The sequence below is a fragment of the Palaemon carinicauda genome, chromosome 5 (genome assembly GCF_036898095.1).
Source record: "Palaemon carinicauda isolate YSFRI2023 chromosome 5, ASM3689809v2, whole genome shotgun sequence".
In the NCBI taxonomy this organism is placed as follows: domain Eukaryota; kingdom Metazoa; phylum Arthropoda; class Malacostraca; order Decapoda; family Palaemonidae; genus Palaemon; species Palaemon carinicauda.
In genome coordinates this window covers 73,716,274-73,735,786 of record NC_090729.1, presented here as the reverse complement: position 1 = coordinate 73,735,786, position 19,513 = coordinate 73,716,274, and the positions used below count along the sequence as shown (strand labels likewise).

At 42.3% G+C, this 19,513-nt stretch overlaps 1 protein-coding gene across 1 annotated transcript in view; it reads left to right on the top strand.

Annotated features, from left to right (window-relative positions):
* Positions 1–18,858, top strand: part of LOC137640973 (snurportin-1-like) — a 156,365-nt gene extending 137,507 nt beyond the window's left edge. Inside the window, exon 6 of the mRNA XM_068373430.1 lies at positions 18,592–18,858. Coding sequence (XP_068229531.1) covers positions 18,592–18,858 — 267 coding nt within the window. The remainder of the gene's footprint in view (positions 1–18,591) is intronic.
* The last annotated feature ends 655 nt before the right edge of the window (positions 18,859–19,513 follow it).

Below are 19,513 nucleotides of genomic sequence, written 5' to 3'. Positions count from 1 at the left end.
GGCGTCTTGTAGCTTCTGCGGTGGGAGGAGTCTAAACCTGCAATGGGTTGGGTGGCCTGTTTTTGAGATATGGTGAAATATCTCATGCTTGGCAGGGACCCCTTTCAGTTGGTGAAGCTCGGGTTTGAAGACTAATGGGAATTCCTGCAGCAGGCGGCCGTATTCATGGGGCATGACTGAACACACCCTTGGAAGGCTAGGCCTGCTGGAGAGGTGGTGGGACTGGAATGAATCCTGGTAGACTAGTAGTTTGTGACTCGCATCTACCAGCAGTCCGTGGTGAGCAAGGAAACCGGTGCCTAGGAGGGGCACCTTGACGTCTGCGATCAGGAAAGGCCAGTTGTAATCTCGGCCCTTGATGGATATCTTCAGTGTCCTCGTCCTGTAACAGGTGATGGGGCTGCCATTTGCGGCGACCAGGGCCGCCCTGTCATCTGAGGGAGGCCGCGGTCATCCTTCGAGGGTGGGAAAGTAGACACTGTAGCGCCGGTATCCACCAGGAACCTTTTTCTTGAGTCGACGTTCAGGATGTAGAAGCCCATGTGATCGGGCTTCGCCTGCTCCACGGTTGCTTGTTGACGCGGTCGCCCATCTAGTTTTTTGGATGGGCACATGGCTGGACACACTTAATGCCTCTTTCCCCCATACTAGGTGGAAATAGCACTATCTGGGAAAGTCGGGACCACTTGTGGTAGTGGTCTTCCCATTGCTTCCGCTATGGGGGACTGCTGGCGTTGCTGCTGCTGCTGTTGTTGATGAGGTGGGAGACGAGAGCGGGAGTTCTGGAATCTCCCGCCATGGACCGCGTTGACCCCCACCTCATCTGGCTCTACAGGATAATCTTCGGTCTTCTCCGTGACAGTGTTGACGGAGGCGGGTGGCGGTGTATCTGGCAGCCCGGGCTGCCAGGTGAAGTTTCTTGGCCTTCTCAACCATTGACGGCGTGTCAATGTCCTCGGCGCCCTCCAACTGGACGCGGATGCTTTGGGGAAGGTGATGGAGAAAGATCTCCCTTGACAGGCACATCTCCCTGTGCCGCCCATCGCTGATGAGTTCGTTCAGCTGGAGGAGGTCCATCAGTTCGTCTGAGGCTGCCGAGGGACAGGTGTAGCCGATGGGTGGCGTCTTCAGGTCGAGGGCTCGCTGGGCCCTCGGGTACCAGGTGGTCTTACAGTGAACCTGGTCTTACAGTGAACCCTCGTTTATCGCGGTAGATAGGTTCCAGACGCGGCCGCGATAGGTGAAATTCCGCGAAGTAGTGACATCATATTTACCTATATATTTAACATGTATATTCGGACTTTTAAAACCTTCCCTTGTACGTAGTACTGTTAACAAACCACCCTTTAATGTACAGAACACTTAATGCATGTACTACAGCACCCTAAACTAAAACAGGCACAAATATTAAAGGCGAATTTGTCATGCGTTTCCTAAACACCTAAAAAGCACGATAAAAAATGGCAACCAATGTTTTGTTTACGTTCATCTCTGATCATAATGAAGAAACAAACTCATTTAGTGTACACATATATGTATAGGTTAGTTTTTGCATCGATTATATTGATTATACAGTATGTTGATTTTTTTATTACCAATGTTTTACTTTACGTATTTTTCTTAGGACTTCCAAATGAAATGTTTTTCTTTATGACGCCGCCTGAAACGACGGCGTCATAAAGTACTGTACGCTCAGTAAACAACCACGCTCAGAACAAACAAGGCATTTAACGCGCATGATGATAGTGATAAATAATGATACAGTACAGTATTTACAGTAAAAGCATTTACAAAATATGTTGCCTTACAAATATAATTTACCGTATCTATATAAAATCATACAGTACTGTACAGTACATATTGTACGTAGCAAAGCAGGAAAACAATTTACGAGAGAGAGAGAGAGAGAGAGAGAGAGAGAGAGAGAGAGAGAGAGAGAGAGTGTGTGATTGATTGATTGATTGATTGATTGATTGATTGATTGATTGACATATGTAAATGTAAATTTTAAACAAAAAAAATATGATAGGTTACAACATATAGACTTTTAAAACCTTCCCTTTAACTTAATGCATACAGTACGTACAGTACTAAACTATAAAACAGGCACAAATACAGTTTTAGAATGTGAGAATATTAAAGTAAAAAATAAAGATTGTTACTGTACTCGCCACGAAAGAAGTTGAAGAAAAACTTGAATGATGATGGCGATGAATTTGCTGCACAGTAGAAATGATGATGATGAAGCTGATGATGTTCTACTGTGCAGCCAGGTAGTATTTTACGTCTCTTCAGACGGAGGTGTCTTTTCCTGGGACACCTCTTCAACTTCTTTCTGGGAAACTTCTTCAATTTCTTCCGAAGGCGTACTAGCAGGAGGAACTGGCTCTTTTTTGCGAGGCTGGAAGAACATTGTGATCGGAAGTTGTTGCCGCTGCTTCTTTTTTCGATCTAAGAGCATCTTGTAGGGAGTCATTGTCATCAACCTTGTTGCAGAATTGCATCGACCGAACCATATCCTCGTCCCACTCTTGCAACATTTCTTTCAACTCCTTCGCATGGTTGCAGGCCTTGGCAAGCCGTTCTAATGTTAAGCCCGTTTCTTCGACATTTTCTTGGGTCTCTTCCTGGGTTTCACTCTCTTCTTCGCTTGCCGATTTCGTCAGGTCTTCGAGGTCTGCGTCAGTTAAGGGCTGGGAATGGCAGTCCAACAACTCGTCGACGTCTTCAGTCGTCATGTCGCCAAACCCGTCACCTCCAATTATGGCAGCCAACTGCACAGATTTGCGTATTGCAGAGTGTTGGATTTCAGCAGGTGTAAATCCCTCGTCGTCGTAAACAATCTGGGGCCACAACTTCTTCCAGCTCGCATTCACAGTTGCAAGTTTCATCTCTTGAAGTGCCTTCTGAATATTCTGCAGGCACGTGGCTATGGTATACTGCCGCCAGTACGCCTTCAAGTTAAAATCTTCATCCTCATCATCTTGGGCAGCATCCACACACGCAACGAGGTCCGCCAAGGTGTTCTTCGTGTAGAGGGCCTTGAATGCCCTGATAACCCCCTGGTCCATCGGTTGAATTAATGATGTGGTGTTGGGTGGCAGGAACTCAACCTGAACGCCCTCACGCGACAGGTCAGTTGCGTGTCCACCAGCGTTATCCATAAGGAGAAGGATCTTGAATGGCAAGCCCTTCTCTAAGAGATATTTGCTGACTTGCGGGATAAAACACTGATGGAACCAGTTGGAGGTCAGCATCTTCGTAATCCATGCTTTTTGATTATGCATCCAGTACACGGGAAGGAGATTCTTATTTTTATTTTTCAAAGCGCGAGGATTTTTCGACTTATAAATAAGCCCCGGCTTTAGCAAAAATCCAGCAGCATTGCCACACATCACGAGGGTAACGCGATCCTTGAATGCTTTAAAGCCAGAGGCTTTGGCTTCCTCTTTGAACAGGAAAGTTCGCGACGGCATTCTCTTCCAAAACAAGCCGGTCTCATCCATATTAAAGACTTGTTCCGGCTTGTATCCACCTTCGGCGATAATATTCTTGAATGTCTGGTTCGCGTAAGTTTCAGCAGCGGCAGTGTCAGCCGAAGCAGCCTCGCCATGTAGGGAAACGCTTTTCAGAGCGAAGCGTTTCTGAAACTTCGCGAACCATCCTTTGCTGGCGGAAAAACGTTTCTGAGGCTGGGAATCAGTGGATGTCCCTGGTTGAGGATCATCTGCATCATCATCTTCTTCAGCATGGTTGCCGTCGTCGTCTTGAGGTTCCTTTGCAGCAAAATTCTGATACAAGCTCAAAGCCTTTGTTCGGATGGTGTTCGTATCCAAGGCTATGTTCTTCTTCCGGCAGTCGGCAATCCACACAGCTAAAACACCTTCCATGCGTACGATCGTTTTATTACGCGTTGTAACGACTCGCTTCGCTGATCTGCTAAAGGTGATTGCAGCCGTCTTTCTAATGTTCGCCTCGTCCTTCTTGATATAGCGAACAGTAGATTCGTTGATCCCAAAATGGCGCGCAGCGGACGCGTAACTTCTACCATCTTTTAACATATCGAGAAGCGTAACCTTCTCAGCAATCGTCATCATCCTTCGGTGGCGTTTAGGCTCACTACCAGCCTTAGTAGAAGCAGAACGCTTGGGAGCCATTGTACAGTAGGATTTGACAAAAAGTTCAACTTAAAAAGGTCGCACACAGCACAGATTACTGCAAACTTCACAAACTTAAGAACGTCTACTCAGCGATACGCGGGAACAGAGAGTGGATGACCCGGGCCCGCGAGAACCTAGATGCTGGAAGCTGGAGATGATGGCAAAACACCAATCACAGGCTAGATAACAAAACTTGAGTTCTGATTCGTCATCTATCAGCGCTAGAACCAATCACAACCCGTCTTACAGTATATGATGCGTAGGTTACCAACTCATACAAGATACCCTGCGCATACCGTACGTACGTATTAATAATAATAATAAATACTGTAATGATAATAATACAGTACAGCACTGTAATAATAATAATAATAATGATAATAATAATAACAATCATAATTTTATTAACAACAACAACAATAATAATAACAATATTTAATAGCTTTACGTATGCTACAGCATTTTATTCTTTTGTAGGATGTGTGTGTGTCTCTCTCTCTCTCTCTCTCTCTCTCTCTCTCTCTCTCTCTCTCTCTCTCTCTCTCTCTCTCTCTCTCTCTCTCTCGTACGCTTATTCGAAATGTGATTTTTGCAACAAAGAATATTATTGGATGCAGTACTGTACTACGTACGTATACATACAAAAGATTCATGGAAAAGCACATCCATTACATTTGTAGTACTGTACGTACAGTAGTAGCCATCAGCAGCCTTACACCATTCTAATATTGTATGACTGCATCTGATTTGCGTTTCATGTTCGATTTAATTTTACTACGTACTGTATACAGTACTGAATTATCGTATGATAATAATACAGTAATAATAATAATAATAATGATAATAATAACAATAATAATTTTATTAACAACAATAATAATAATATAACAATAATACACGTAATAGCTTAACGTATGCTATTTTATTCTTTTGTAGGATGCTCTCTCTCTCTCTCTCTCTCTCTCTCTCTCTCTCTCTCTCTCTCTCTCTCTCTCTCTCTCTCTCTCTCTCGTACGCTTATTCGAAATGTGATTTTTGCAACAAAGAATATTATTGGATGCAGTACTATGTACGTATACTGTGCATACAAAAGAACCATGGAAAAGATGCACATCCATTACATTTGTAGTATAGTAGCCATCAGCAGCCTTACACCATTCTAATATGGTATGACTGCATCTGATTTGCGTTTCATGTTCGATTTAATTTTACTACGTACTGTATACAGTACTGTATTATCGTATGATCACATTCTCTTTTCGTGTTTTATTTCTTTCTGTGCTGAATTATATATCATATGTAATGCAATTAACAATCAGTAAGAGCAGATATTACTAATTACAGTATTAATGGAATTACAGGTAACAAAATATCGTATTTGGTTGTCTTCAGATTTCGCGGTATTTTCGAATTTTCCGGAAAATCCGCGATATGTAAATATATATGGGTTATGGTAAAAACCCGCGAAGTGGTGAATCCGCGATGGTTGAACCGCGAAGTAGCGAGGGTTCACTTATACTCCGTCGGTTTCTTTTAGGTCGCTGTACCTCGTGGGTCCCGGCCTCTGTTTCAGCCAGAGGGAAATACTTTTAAAAGTATCTGGTGTCAACATTACAGTCGCCATATCTGGTTTTTTTTTCTCGTTGGTAATGTTTGCCAGCCTGAAGTGGGACTTCGTACGCTGGAACCATACCGTCGATGCATCCGGTGTGAAGGGAGGCAGCTGCAATTTGTCCCATCGACATTTGTGTATCCATTTGTGTTATCGCGCCGTGCCCTTCAGTTGCAAGGGGCGAGGTACTGTCGACTTCTGAATCTGTCATCTGACCCCACACTCCGAAACTCGGTAGTGAGCCGTATTAAGTCTGTTAACGGAATAGGAATTCTGAGCAGTCGAGTAGTCTTTAATTACCGGGGCAAAACTGCTTTTGGAAACGTCTGAACGCAAACTGCTTTGCGCCATAATTAGTCAGTTAGTGGCATTGGGGTATGTGAAGTTGCGAGCCCAAATCATTTCTAAATGAATCGCTGTTGGAAGTCCGTTAAGGGAAACTCTGTGGCAAAGTTTTGCCGATGCCAAAATGCAAAATCACTTTTACCTTAAGTGCGTTAATGGCGTTGAGGTGAATGGAGTCGCGAGCCCAAACTATTTTTTTTTTTTTTTAAATCGCCGTTGTAAGTTTGTAAGGGAAACTCCAGGGTCACCAGTTGTGAGGGTTCGAGATGACAGGCCATAGACAAATGATGCTTTATTTAAGACACGGGGAAAGTACATTGACTTGTGCGGATGGCAGTGTAGCAAGGTGACTGACCGACCGCGAACAGGTTAAAAATGTGGGGCATTTGTGTTTTCTACAGTTAACATTACAATAAATATGAAAGCCCAAGCTTGACATATAATCATAAAATGTACATAAAAATGAAGGGCAGATGATTCTGCGCCGGACTGAATAAATATGTACAGAATAATATATACCAAGATGATAATGCTGCAATTGTTGTAAGACGTTGTCCTTACAGTATCTATTGCTTCAGTTAATAAAAACTCTGATCCCCTATCTACTCCTATGAGTGTGCTTCCAGGCAAAGAGTCAGCATTGCTGGAGGGATTCTATTATTTGCCATTACTGTATGAGCAAAGGGCGACCCTGGCCTTTAAGTATGGAAAGGCGCTATAGTGAGGTATTCTACACATAAGGAATTTTTTCTTTTATTAAAGAAGGCTTCTTCTTTTTCCTTTTCATATGAATTCCCGGCATCCAATGTGGAGGCTTCTCTAAATTCGAAATTACAGTTTTATCTCTGCATCCACAGGCCAGTGCACATTTTGTTCCAGATACACAAAGGGAGAATAATAGTCACTACACGCATGCTTTCAGAGTGCATGCTAACTGGAAGCACTGACATGACCACAGACGAGACAAGTAGACAACATGCTACTATTTTACTTATGTTGTGCAAAATGTGAGGCTAGGAAAATCTTGTGTCAGGTAAATGGAATAAATTAGCAAACATCACTTATTTCACGGTCTGTATTGCCACAAAGAAAACTTTCCCTCCTTTTTAGAAGCTGCATCCTTGAGGACTAGGGGTGAAAAAGGTGGCAGATCCTTGCCCACCGTTTCCTACTGTTGATATTTCTACACTATTCAAAGTCAGCCTTCGGAGGGTAAGGAGATCATTCTCATTATTATAATTCAACCCCTAGACATAAAACGTTCCAGATGGGATACATCCGACTCATTCCCCACAAGGTTCAGGGTCAGAGGAGGATGCAAAACCATCCTTGCTGCTGCCAACTTATTGATATGGGTCCTTCAACAGAAATAATCAGAGCTCACAGTTGCTCTTTTCAAGTTTTCTTCCCAATTTTCAGATACAAAGAGGGGGAGGAAAGAAATCCCAAGCAAGGCTAAAATTTTTTTCTATATTCAGGATCCTAGAGTGGTGGCGATGAGACATAATAGAACATAGGATGCTAGCTCCTATCACGATTAAAGACTCTATGGAACAGACTCCTTGGACCTATTATCACATTGGAGTACTGTAGCCTCTTAGGAAGTGGTGAATTCTGGCCCAGCTGATACATCGCACTTCACGAAGATCATGGATATGATCGGGAAACTTGGTCTTCGTGATCCTTGTTGTGACCAGGTCACGAATAAGAGATGCACTATTGACAAATATTAACAGGTTCATAGAATACGCATCACAGATTTTGTCTTTGTAAACAGGCTCGAGACACATTCGGCTTGCTTGATAAACAAATTTCGGCAAATAAGAACTCGCTGCGGTAAAGTAGACTGTCCAAACTGCCTACCACTGCCCAGTCAAGCCAGAGAAAGTTTAAAGTCAACTTTGTCACATCTGAACTCTTTGCTGGTAGATCTGGATGTTGCTTACTTAACTCCTCGAGTCTCGAAACAAGCTTTCTTCTTCCTTCTACCTTTCGGCTTCAGAAATGCAAAATAGGAGGTTGCTACCATGTCAGCATTCCAGGTCTGCTCTTAGCTTGACCATTGGTCAGGATCTGTGTCCTTCTTAGCTATTTCAGAGATCCTAAAGAACCCAGAGACCAAGAAACCATTTGTAGAGACAGTGCAGGTCAGGAGCAAAAGATCTGTGAGGAGTTTATTCTTCATCAGATTAACTCCTGGGGGAATTTTTTTTAAAAGGATAGATGCAGTGATAAACTTACTAAATGGATGGCTCCCAGAGATGCTCTTTTCCTCACTCTTAATTATCATGGATAACATACTCCTTACTTCCTGGTGAAGTGGCAGCCATCGATGAGAAGTATGAAAGATCTAGGTTTTTTTTTTTTTTTTTTTTTTTTTTTTTTTTTTTTTTTTTTTTTTTTTTTTTTTTTTTTTTTTTCTCCCCTGAGAGGGGCCTCTACCTCGCTCCTACCAACAATACATAAGTCTTGCCCTTTGAGCAGTATCGGCAGCATTGCTTGCTTCCAGAGCCAGACAATACTCTATCTTCAAAAAGACATGACCAGACTGCTACTTCTATTCGTCGCAGAGGACATTCCCTGGACAAAGAAGCAGAGGTCACCAAGGCTCGCTTTTGGAAAGGCAGGTCCTCGGACTTGCCACCAGTAGCGGAATACCTGAGAAGTCATTGGGCAAGATGGGAGTTCTTCGGGGTGGATCTCTGGGCCTAAGAAGTGCATCCTTGAGGACTATGGGGTGGAAAAGGTGGCAAATCCTTGCCCACCTTTTCCTAGTGTTTATATTTCTACAATTTGAAGTCGGCCCTCGGAGGGGAAGGAGATCATTCACATTATTATTATTCAACCCCTAGACATTAAATGTTCCAGATGGAATACATCAGACTCATTCCCCACAACGTTCATGGTCAGAGGAGGATACAAAACCATCCTGGCTGCTGCCAACTTATTTTGATATGGGTCATTCAACAGAAATAATCAGGGCTCACAGTTGCCCTTTTCAAGTTTTTCTTCCCAATTTTCAGATTCAAAGAGGGGGAGGAAAGAAATCCCAAGCAAGGCTAAAACATTTTCCTATATTCAGGATCCTAGTGGTGGCGATGAGACATAATAGAACATAGGATGCTAGCTCCTATCACGATTAACGACTCGATGGAACAGACTCCTTGGACCTATTATCACATTGGAGTACTGTAGCCTCTTAGGAAGTGGTGGATTCTGGCCCAGCTGATACATCGCACTACGAAGATCATGAATCTGATCGAGAAACTTGGTCTTGGTGATCCCTGTTGTGACCAGGTCACGAGTAAGAGATGCACTGTTGATAAAGTATTAACAGGTTCATAGAAAATGCATCACAAATTTTAAGTCTTTGTAAACAGGCTCGAGACAATTCGGCTTGATAAACAAATATCGGCAAATAAGAACCCGCTGCGGTAAAGTAGACTGTCTAAACTGCCTACCCCTGCCCAGTCGAGCCAGAGAAAGTTTTAAGTCGACTCTGTTACATCTGAACTCTCTGCTGGTAGATCTGGATGTTGCTTAACTCCTGGTATCTCGAGAAACGAGCTTTTTTCCTTCCTTCTACCTTTCAGCTTCAGAAATGCAAAATAGGAGGTTGCTGCCGTGTCAGCATTCCAGGTCTGCTCAAGAGCTGTGTCCTTCTTAGCTATTTCAGAGATCCTAAAGAACCCAGAGACCAAGAAACCATTTGTAGAGACAGTGCAGGTCAGGAGCAAAAGATCTGTGAAGAGTTTATTCTTCATCAGATTAACTCCTGTGGGAATTTTTTTCAAAAGGAGTGATGCAGTGATAAAAAAAACTTACTAAATAGATGGCTCCCAGAGATGCTTTTTCCTCGCTCTTAGTATCATGGATAACGTACTCCTTACTTCCTGGTGAAGTGGCAGCCATCGATGAGAAGTATGAAAGATCTAGGCGCACTTTTTTTTTTTTTTTTTTTTTTTTTTTTTTTTTTTTTTTTTTTTTTTTTCCTCCATGGAGAAGGGCCTCTACCTCAGTTGGGCACCCCATCCTTCTACCAACAGGTGCATAAGCCTTACCCTTTAAGCAGTATCAGCAGCATTGTTTGCTTCCAGAGCCAGATAATACTCTATCTTCGAAGAGACATGACAGGTTTACTACTACTTTTCGTCGCAGAGGACATTCCCTGGACGAAGGAGCAGAGGTAACCAAGGCTCCCTTTTGGGAAGGCAGGCCCTTGGACTTGCCACCAGTAGCGAGATACCCGAGAAGTCACTGGGCAAGGTGGCAGTTCTTTGGAGTGGATTCCTGGGCCTAAGAAGTGTTTTGCTCAGTGTACCGTGTCCTATTCATGAGCTACCACCCTCCATTGATTCAGACTCCGGTGATCCCTCATTTTACGTGAACATGGAAAGACCTATTACTGGAACAAGAAGTGTCTGATGCTTGCATAGAAAGCCATAGAGGAGGCTTTAGTCAGGCCCTCAGGCTTTACAGCAACCTATTCCTGGTGGAAAAGTTGACTAGTGGTTGAAGACCTGTCCTAGACCTTTCCCGCTTGAACCAGTTTGTGCTCCAAATGAGGTTGAAGATGGAAACTCAGAGCACAGTTCTTCAGGTTATCAGAAAGAATGACTCCTGCCGACCATAAATCTGAAAGGGGCATACTTTAGGTCCCTGTACATCACACCTAAATAAATGCCAAGATTCCTTTTCAGAGACAAGATCTGTCTATTCAGGGTGCTATCCTTTGGTCTGCATATATTAACTAGTCTCATCTTAGCCTCATACCATGGGGATAAGGCTCCTGAGATACCTAGATGACTGGCTTCTCTTGGCAGAATAAAGATCATGACTCATACGCCACAGGTATCTAGATTTTTGCCGAGTACTGGGGATCCAACTAAATCTAGAGAGTCAAACTTTATTCCTTGGAGATGCCTTCAGTAATTGGGGTTGAATGTACTCTGTCCAAGCAAGTGTTTCCATCTTCAGATAAAGTTCAAAGGTTCAAACTAGTGGCAGCAACTTTTCTCAAAATGGAGTCTTCTCTGCTCTTTTCTCCTCGTTTCTGGCAGAAACTTAGAGCATCTTGCCTCTAAAAGCTAGTCCTCTTCAGGAGGATGCATCTTTGCTCATTGCTTTTCATGGTTACAAACATCACTCCATATCTCAGGTAAAAGTCCTCCTAGCAGTGAGAACAGCTCTTGTGGTGGTTGCAAGAAGAGAACCAGTTGGCTGGAACACCTACAGGGTTATACTTTAAAGATGCTTCTCTCCAGGGATTGGGGAGATAGCCTGCAGAAAGAACAAATATCAGGGATATGGTTTCTGGAGTTTAAGACCTCCTAGATAGACTATCGGGAAATTAAAGTGGAGTACATAGCATTATTCACTTTTCAGAGACTATAATGGGTCGCTCAGCTGTTGATGAGCGACAACATCTCTGTAGTTTCCTATATAAATGAACAGGGCTGATCAGTATCCATCTGCTATGCCAACTTGCAGTGGGAAGACACCAGTTTTATCCTGGAAAAGAAATCGATAGCAAACAAACAACCAATTGGGGATATTGGTTAATTCAGAATGGTCTTTGCATCCTCAAGTAGGAAATAATCCCTTGATTTTAAGGGAGTTCCCTCGATAATAGACAATTTTGCCATACCCTTTGTAACAACAAACTTGGGTCTATTGCTCATTAATCCCAGACTCTGATGCAATAATAGAAGATGCATTCCAAGACCAGTGGAACAATTGGACATTTATGCCTTTCCCCTGTTCTGCTCGATCAATGAAGTGCAGAAGGAGGTCAGGGAATCAAAGAACCTAATTTTTAAATAAGTAACTTCTCTCGTTTCGACGCGGCACGACAAAGTTCAAATTCATGGCGATTGCCGCCATGACAGTAGGTGGTCATACATGAGCGCCATCTCTCATAGGTTATGAGAACCATTCCCAACATTCTTCAGAAATTCTGTCGTTGATAGAGTCAACACCTCGGGAATTCATTTCGTGGATATATTTCATTCTACAATTTGGTGAAGTACCTTTTGTCTGATTATTGTTAATGACTTTCGCTGCCTTTCAACTATCGAAGATATTGTATTGGATAGTGTATTTTGCTGGTCCAACTTGGACAGTTTAATTTAACTTGTTTTTCAAGATGGGCATGTATGTATTTGTTTTTCTTTCTATGTTCGTACATTGAGGGATCAAAGATTTTCCCCCTACTTTATTAACGAACAACTCTTAGTTATAATGGAAGAAAAGATATTTCTACATTAAAACATTGTGATGTCACTATTTTGTGACTAAACTCTTAGCAAAGCGGAATCTGAATACCTTGAAGGAATTCAGTCCGCCATCGTGATGAGGTCACATTCCTGTGACGTAGTCTTTTTAGTATGACTTGCATTATGTGAATATTTTCTTTTCTTGCAAGAAATTTTTAAAATATTAGCTTACTAAGCATAAGTATGTTTATAATGTAGGGAAATATATTATTTTCAAGTATATATTTGTCCTAATCGAAAATCAATTTAGAGTTTTCTTGAGCGTACAGTCATTTTACGCTCGTAGTATTGCTAAAGGAGATGTCAGATTTTAAACGATTGTTTTTGTTTCACAATACTTGTATCGTTATTTAATATTTCGCTTTTGAGAATACTAATATTATTCATATATCCTATTGTATTTTCTTTTTGGCCCTTGGCGAAAGAGGATAATCTCGCAATGGGCAGGTCTATTAAGATCTAATGTGAAATGGTTAAAGCGCTAGTGTTCAATGGCACATAAATGACGCAATGCAGTCAATCTACGATACTTAGTACTCTTGACAATCTTTTTTTTTGTTTTCACAATTACTTGTATCGTTATTTTATATTTCGATTTTGAGAATACTAATATTAATCATTTATCCTATTGTATTTTCTTTTTAGCCCTTGACAAAAGAGTATAATCTCATGCAACGGGAAGGTCTATTAAGATCTAATGTGAAATAATTAAAAGTGCTAGTGTTCTATGTCAGTGCAGTGGAGGGTGCGTCCGTTCGTGTCGATCATAATCCCAGCCCGGGACCTCTTCCATGCTCCACAACCCCTGGGAGAAGGAATGTCGAAAGGCCAAAGGATATGTCAGACCTTGATTAGCGAATGGACGTCCCTTCTAGCGATCATGTTGACGATCCCCAGATCGCTCCCCCTCGCCACAGGAAAGGAGAGGTTAAAATGTCTGCGTCTTCGTCGGACGACGCAAAACAGTGACGTGGTTGGTGCCAACCAAAACGTTCAAGCCATCTCTCACAACAATCGATACACGGTTCAGATCGCGCACAAGGCGCGCTGGAAGTATCGACAGTTGATGATACCTCGCAGCGATCAGTAAGTCGTTCAGTTAGCGCACACGGCGCTCATCATGTATCTTAGTTGTCTGAATTAAAGGGGTCGATTTCGTCTCTGTTGGACGCTTACGATTCTCGGGTAGAAAAATCGCGTCTAAAAGAATTTAGGGACGGCAATAGACCAAGAAAACGGTCTTCCAATATTATCGGACAGCGTATTTCTCAGATACTTAGCAACGCTCCCTCGCAGCGATCAGCTCGCGTTGCGACAAGGTGGATGCATACGGCAGCTCACGGCATTCTGAACAGTCTAGAAGCTCACGGCAACCTGGACGCATGAGGCAGTCTGGACATATGCTGGACGCATGCTGTCAGGTTTTGTCCCCACGTCACTATAGACAAGCAATTGTTTCGCCTTCGCGATCTGCGGAACGCGAGACTATCGCTCATGTGAGATGCATGCGACACGCTTGATAGCTCACGGCAATATGGATGTATGCAGCAGTCTGGAAACCCATGGCAAAGTGGACGCATGCGGCAGTCTGGACATATGCTGGACGCATGCAGTCGGGTTTTGGTCCACGTCACTATAGGCAAACAGTTGTCTCTTCTTTGCGATTGACTGGACGCGATACTAACGCTTGCTCGCGGCAGACTCACGGCATTCGGGACGCATACATTAGACTAATACCTCTCATGGAATCATACAAGAGTCTCAATCTGGACCCATGAAGGACTCATATAGTCGGGACTTGTCCTCGCAACAGGATAGACAAGTTTTTTCTCCTTCGCGATTTTCTGAACGTGCAACTAACGCTCCCTCGCGTCACGCTGTTGACATAAAACATGCTGAACGCATGCTGGACGCACGCGATCAAGATTTTCCCTCGCATGGGTTTACAGATGTTGATGCTTCCTTACAGCATGATGATCTTATGCTGGAAGCACTGGAACCTGTCTCTCCCTCGAGGCTTACAGTACATAAACGTGATGCCTCTTCGCAATTGGATGATATCCTTCACGCGATTTCTTCAGGACAAGATGAATTATTTTTGGAAGACAATAACCGACAGGATGACGCGGTTTTGTCTCCTACTCATTTGAATCAGGGAATCTGTTCCATTAGCCGAATTAGAAGACGAATCTCAGGATTCATTACAGACCGCTCATTTAAAAAAAAAAAAATAACTTCTGACAGTGTTAACATCTCTGTATCCAGGGGATGAAAACCTGTTCTGGACGTCAGTCCATTGTACAAGTTTGTTAGCTAAGTAAAAGTTGCCATGGAAACTTCAGTGTCAGTCCTTACAGGCAACAAACAGGGAGACTGGATAGTGTCTTTGGATCTGCAGGACGCGAATTTCCATATCTCGATACACCCGGACCACAGAAAATTTCTAAGGCTAGTGTTCCTGGAGACCATTATCAGTTCAAACCACTCTGTTTTAGGCTGAGCATGACTCCCTACGTTTTTACCCGGGTGATGTCCAACGTGGCTCCATGGCTTCACATAAAGGGAGTAAGGATTTTCTTTATACCTGGATGACTGACCACTCAGAGCAGAATCACAAGTAAAGTGTCTGGAGGCTCTAAAAGGGATAATGCCTTAATGCAACAGTTAGGTCTGATGGTAACCTGGCCAAATCTTAACTGACACCCTCACAGAATTTCATTTTTCTGGGGATGATGATCGGTTCAGATCATGCTAAAGGCACTCTGGAAATGTTGCAATGACTTACCCCTGGTGGTCACCCGGCTACGGTTGACGATCCCTTGCAGCAATCATCACACGGTTTAGTTCGCGCACACAGCGTGCTTTTCAAGTGTCTGGTCTGTCTGAACTAGAGAGGTCGATTTCGTCCCTGTTTGACACATACGATTCTCGGCAGGGATCTGTAGATAGTCTGAGGAAATGACACATAAATATCAGAGCTAGTGGCCATTCACCAAGCCCTGATTACTCACTGCATAGAAGGGGAGAAAAAAATCACGACGGATCGGCTCGGCAGAAGAAGGCAAGTTCTTACTGCAGAAAAGACCCTACATCACGAGGTGTGCACCAGCCTTTGGATGTTGTGGGGGCAACACTCGATAGACCTCTTCACCTCACAAATCACAGAGGTTGCCGCTATTTTTCTCTTCAGTACCAGAGCAGGAAGCAGTTGCAGTGGACGCTTTTCTTCTGAACTGGGAAGGTCTAAAAGTGTACGCTTTTCCTCCATTCAAGATCCTGGACAGAGTCCTAAAAAGCTTCAGGGATTCACCCAATGTCCGCATGACCATGATAGCTCCTTTTTGGCCCATGAGACATTGGGTTGTGGAGATGGAGTGGCTGGTAGATACCCCCAGATCATTACCACTACTAGGGTTTACTAATCCGAGTGGGACATATTTAGAGTGTGGTGCAGGAATGATAGACTCTCCTCCTCCAATACCTCTATAGCCAATATAGCAGAGTTTTCTGTTGTATCTGCGTACAAAAGAGAAGCTAGCTGTGCCTTTCATCAATGGTTACCGCAGCATACTAACCTCCGTCTTTTGTAACAGACACATTGGCGTGTCAGGTAACTAGGATCTCTCAGATCTCCTTAGATCTTTTGAGACGACCAAGAGGAAGGACACTCCAAACTCCTCGTGGCACCTGGATGTAGTCCTGGCCTTTTAAACCTCAAGTAGGTTTGTACAGTTGGACAACGCGTCTTGGAAGTATCTATCAAGAAGACACTTTTCCTAATTTCATTGGCTACAATCAAAAGATTAGGAGAGTTAAAAGCCATCAGCAAGAAGATGGGCTTTAATGGAGACAATGCAATTTGCTCCCTTCAGCTAGGCATCCTTTTCAAAGACGAGACAGACAGCCTCTGATGCTCAGTTAAAAAGCCCTCTTTGCCTTTTATCAAAGAATACCCTGGTTTTTTTCATGAAGGATTTAATAAGGGAAACACTCCAGGATTTTGAGTAAGAAGTTTTCCCTATCCTTAAGGTAAAACCACACGAGGTTAGAGCTGGAGCAGTTTCTATGGCTTACAAACACAATAGGTAATTGAAGTCTATTTTGGAGCCTACTTTCTGGTGAAGTAAATCAATCTTCACAGACTGTTATCTCAAAGATGTCCATACCCAGTATGAGGATTGCTGTTCCCTGGGTCCGTACGTTACCTCCGGCTTCATAGTTGGAGAAGGGTCTACTGCCTCTTCCCAATAACTTGATATATACACTTGCCTTTTTTCTTGTACTTGTGTTCACAGGTTGTCTGTGAAGGTTGTCGCAGCCTTCCGTCAGTCTGGGATGTAAAGCAAATTAGTTTTAATGTGTTCACAGGTTGTCTGTGAAGGTTGTCGCAACCTTCCGTCAGTCTGGGATGCAACTCAAGCTAGTTTAAAAAAAAAAAAAGATTTTGGAGTAGGTGGTCAGAATCAGTATCCTTGGCTATGCCAGGTTTGCAAGGGTGGTGGTCTAGCCACACTAAGGTCGAGGACCTTGTGGCAGCCCCAAGAGACTTTATAGCCCCCTGAGTGGATCGCTGAGTCTTTTAAGGAATGCAGGCGAAATGAGGCAGTATTATTGTGAAGCCAGCTTCCTTATCAGGTTAGAACGTCAGAATCAATATCCTTGGCTATGCCAGGTTCGTAAAGGTGGTGGTCTAGCCACGCTAATGTCGAGGACCTTGTGGCAGCCCCACAGAGACTTTTACAGCCCCCTGAGTTGATTGCCGAGTCTCTTAAGGAATGCAGGTGAAATGAGGCAGTATCATTGTGAAGCCAGCTTCCTTATCAGGTTAGAACCAGACTGTTAGTACTACTAATTGTAGTTATTAATAATTATAATAATTCCCAATGGGATGAGGTTTTCGACCCACCACCAATGGTGTGAATCGGCTATATATATGTACCTACTAGGAAAGTTACATATTTAAAAATGGGAGTTTTATTATAAAATAAATTTTTGCATATACTTACTTGGTAGTTACATATATAGAAGGCCCCCCTCCTCCCCTCTGAAAACAGAGACATGGAATTTCTGAAGAATGTTGGGACTGGTTCTGATAACCTACGAGAGATGGCGCTCATGTATGACCACCTACTGTCATGGCGGTGATCGCCACGAATTTGAATTTTCTGTCGTGCCGCGTCGAAACGCGAGATTTAAGCTATATATATATGTAACTACCAGGTAAGTATATTTAAAAATTTATTTTATAATAGAAATACCATATTAATGCTAGTAGGTCCAAGATGGCCTTCTGGATCTCATAGAAGTTCAAAGAGAACTTTCAGATTTGCAAATCTTTATATGTCAGCTAAATGTTAAAGCTTTATGAAACTGCTCACTGACTACCTATAGCCTATGAATCTTCGAGAAGTGCCGACTGGGCCCCCTACCAAAGCTCATGATGTATGTGGTGTTGCTGCATCCTTAACACTCTTCAAAAAAACTACTTGATCCTTAGTTTAGGTGTTTACCACCTTCACAACATAGTATTTAAGATTGTACCTATAGCTTACTGGACACTTTATCTTTGGGCCCAGTGGTAGCTGTACAGCAAACAGCCTGAGACATTCCTTTCAAGCACTGTTGACCTTTTCACATAATTTAATCTTGGGGTAATGTGTTTAAGAGTAGAATGGGTGAATTTTTCCTTGTTCTCTTCAGAATTTCCTTATTTGGGAGTACAGTATCAGCTTATTATACAACTTATGCAGGTAAAGATATCTGTTGGCATTAATTTATTTTGATAATTTTGATATTTTATATTTTGATACAGAATCAAACTTGTTAGGGCATTGACTCTGTCACTCTTCTTTTGTTCATGTGGCAGACATCTTGACCTTGCCTCTCCTATGAGCGGATCAATCTTAGTCATTTATTTTTATATTCCCCGCTGCCTCCACCCCCGAAGTCTTGACTAAGACTGTTGCACTCAACTCGGCCACTCTTATTAGACTTGTATTGGATGCTCGTAAACGTCCAATGTTACGAAAATCCCATGATTTCCTTAATTCTGGTAGTAACAAAACTGTACCATAGTAACTCATTTTAATTACTTGGATTTGTATAGCTAAGAAAAAAAAATGGCATTTTTAAAATTTGTAGTATTTTGTCTACTGACATACTCGCATTAGAAATTATTTTTTGCATTGGAAATTTTCAGACTGGTTTTTTACTTTGCAGTTATTACAGGAGAATTTTGAAGGTTTGGAGCCTTGCTAACCAAGAGCTGGTGTTGTCCGAAAATCATCGAAGACCAAGCTGCTTTTCGGTGTTGAGTAATTCTTATCGCCAAATGGAAGAAGTAGACAATCATGCAAACATATCGCCAGTAATTTGTCCTCTAGGAGTTATTCCTCGCATAAATGTAGAGGACTCTGATTTACAAAACCATATGAATTCTATTAATATGGAATCTAGATCATCTTAGAAAAATAATCTGATAGTTTATGTGCAATAAAGGGAATTGAAAAACTTGACAATAAATGTTCATATAAGCTTGATTTTATCCAATGGACCACGTAAAGGAAATGGTTAACCTTCGACCTCTTAAGTTGAAGGCTTTTTAATTTAAATTCAGGGTACCTGTGCTTTTATTCAGTTTGAATGTAACTTAATTTTACTAGGAATGTAACTTAATTTTACTAAGATTTTAATGTCTTGATTTTGGAGCCTATCACTGGTTTTATTAATAAAGACTTCAAATTTTTTGCTTATATTTATTTCTGGATTTCAATTCCTCATGGAATGCAGTTTTACAATATTGTAATGCTAATACTCTACGAGTCTACTGGGAATGTCAAGTGTTTTTATATCATTATTTTACCAGGTGTTTTCATTTACAGTACCTTGTTGGGAAAAATATAATTTTCAAGTAAACCTTGAATGCCTGTTGTAGAAAAAAAAATTGTGCAATCTACATCGCATGGCAGGATTTTGTCAAGAGTCCTGATTTTTTTAATCAGGAGTAGAGCTTATCAGAATTTGACCCAATTCCTGGCTTTTTTCAGATTGTTATTGTAAATTGAACACTACAAAACAGTGTACCTGTCGGTTATCAACTTTGTATGGCAGAATTGTCACGC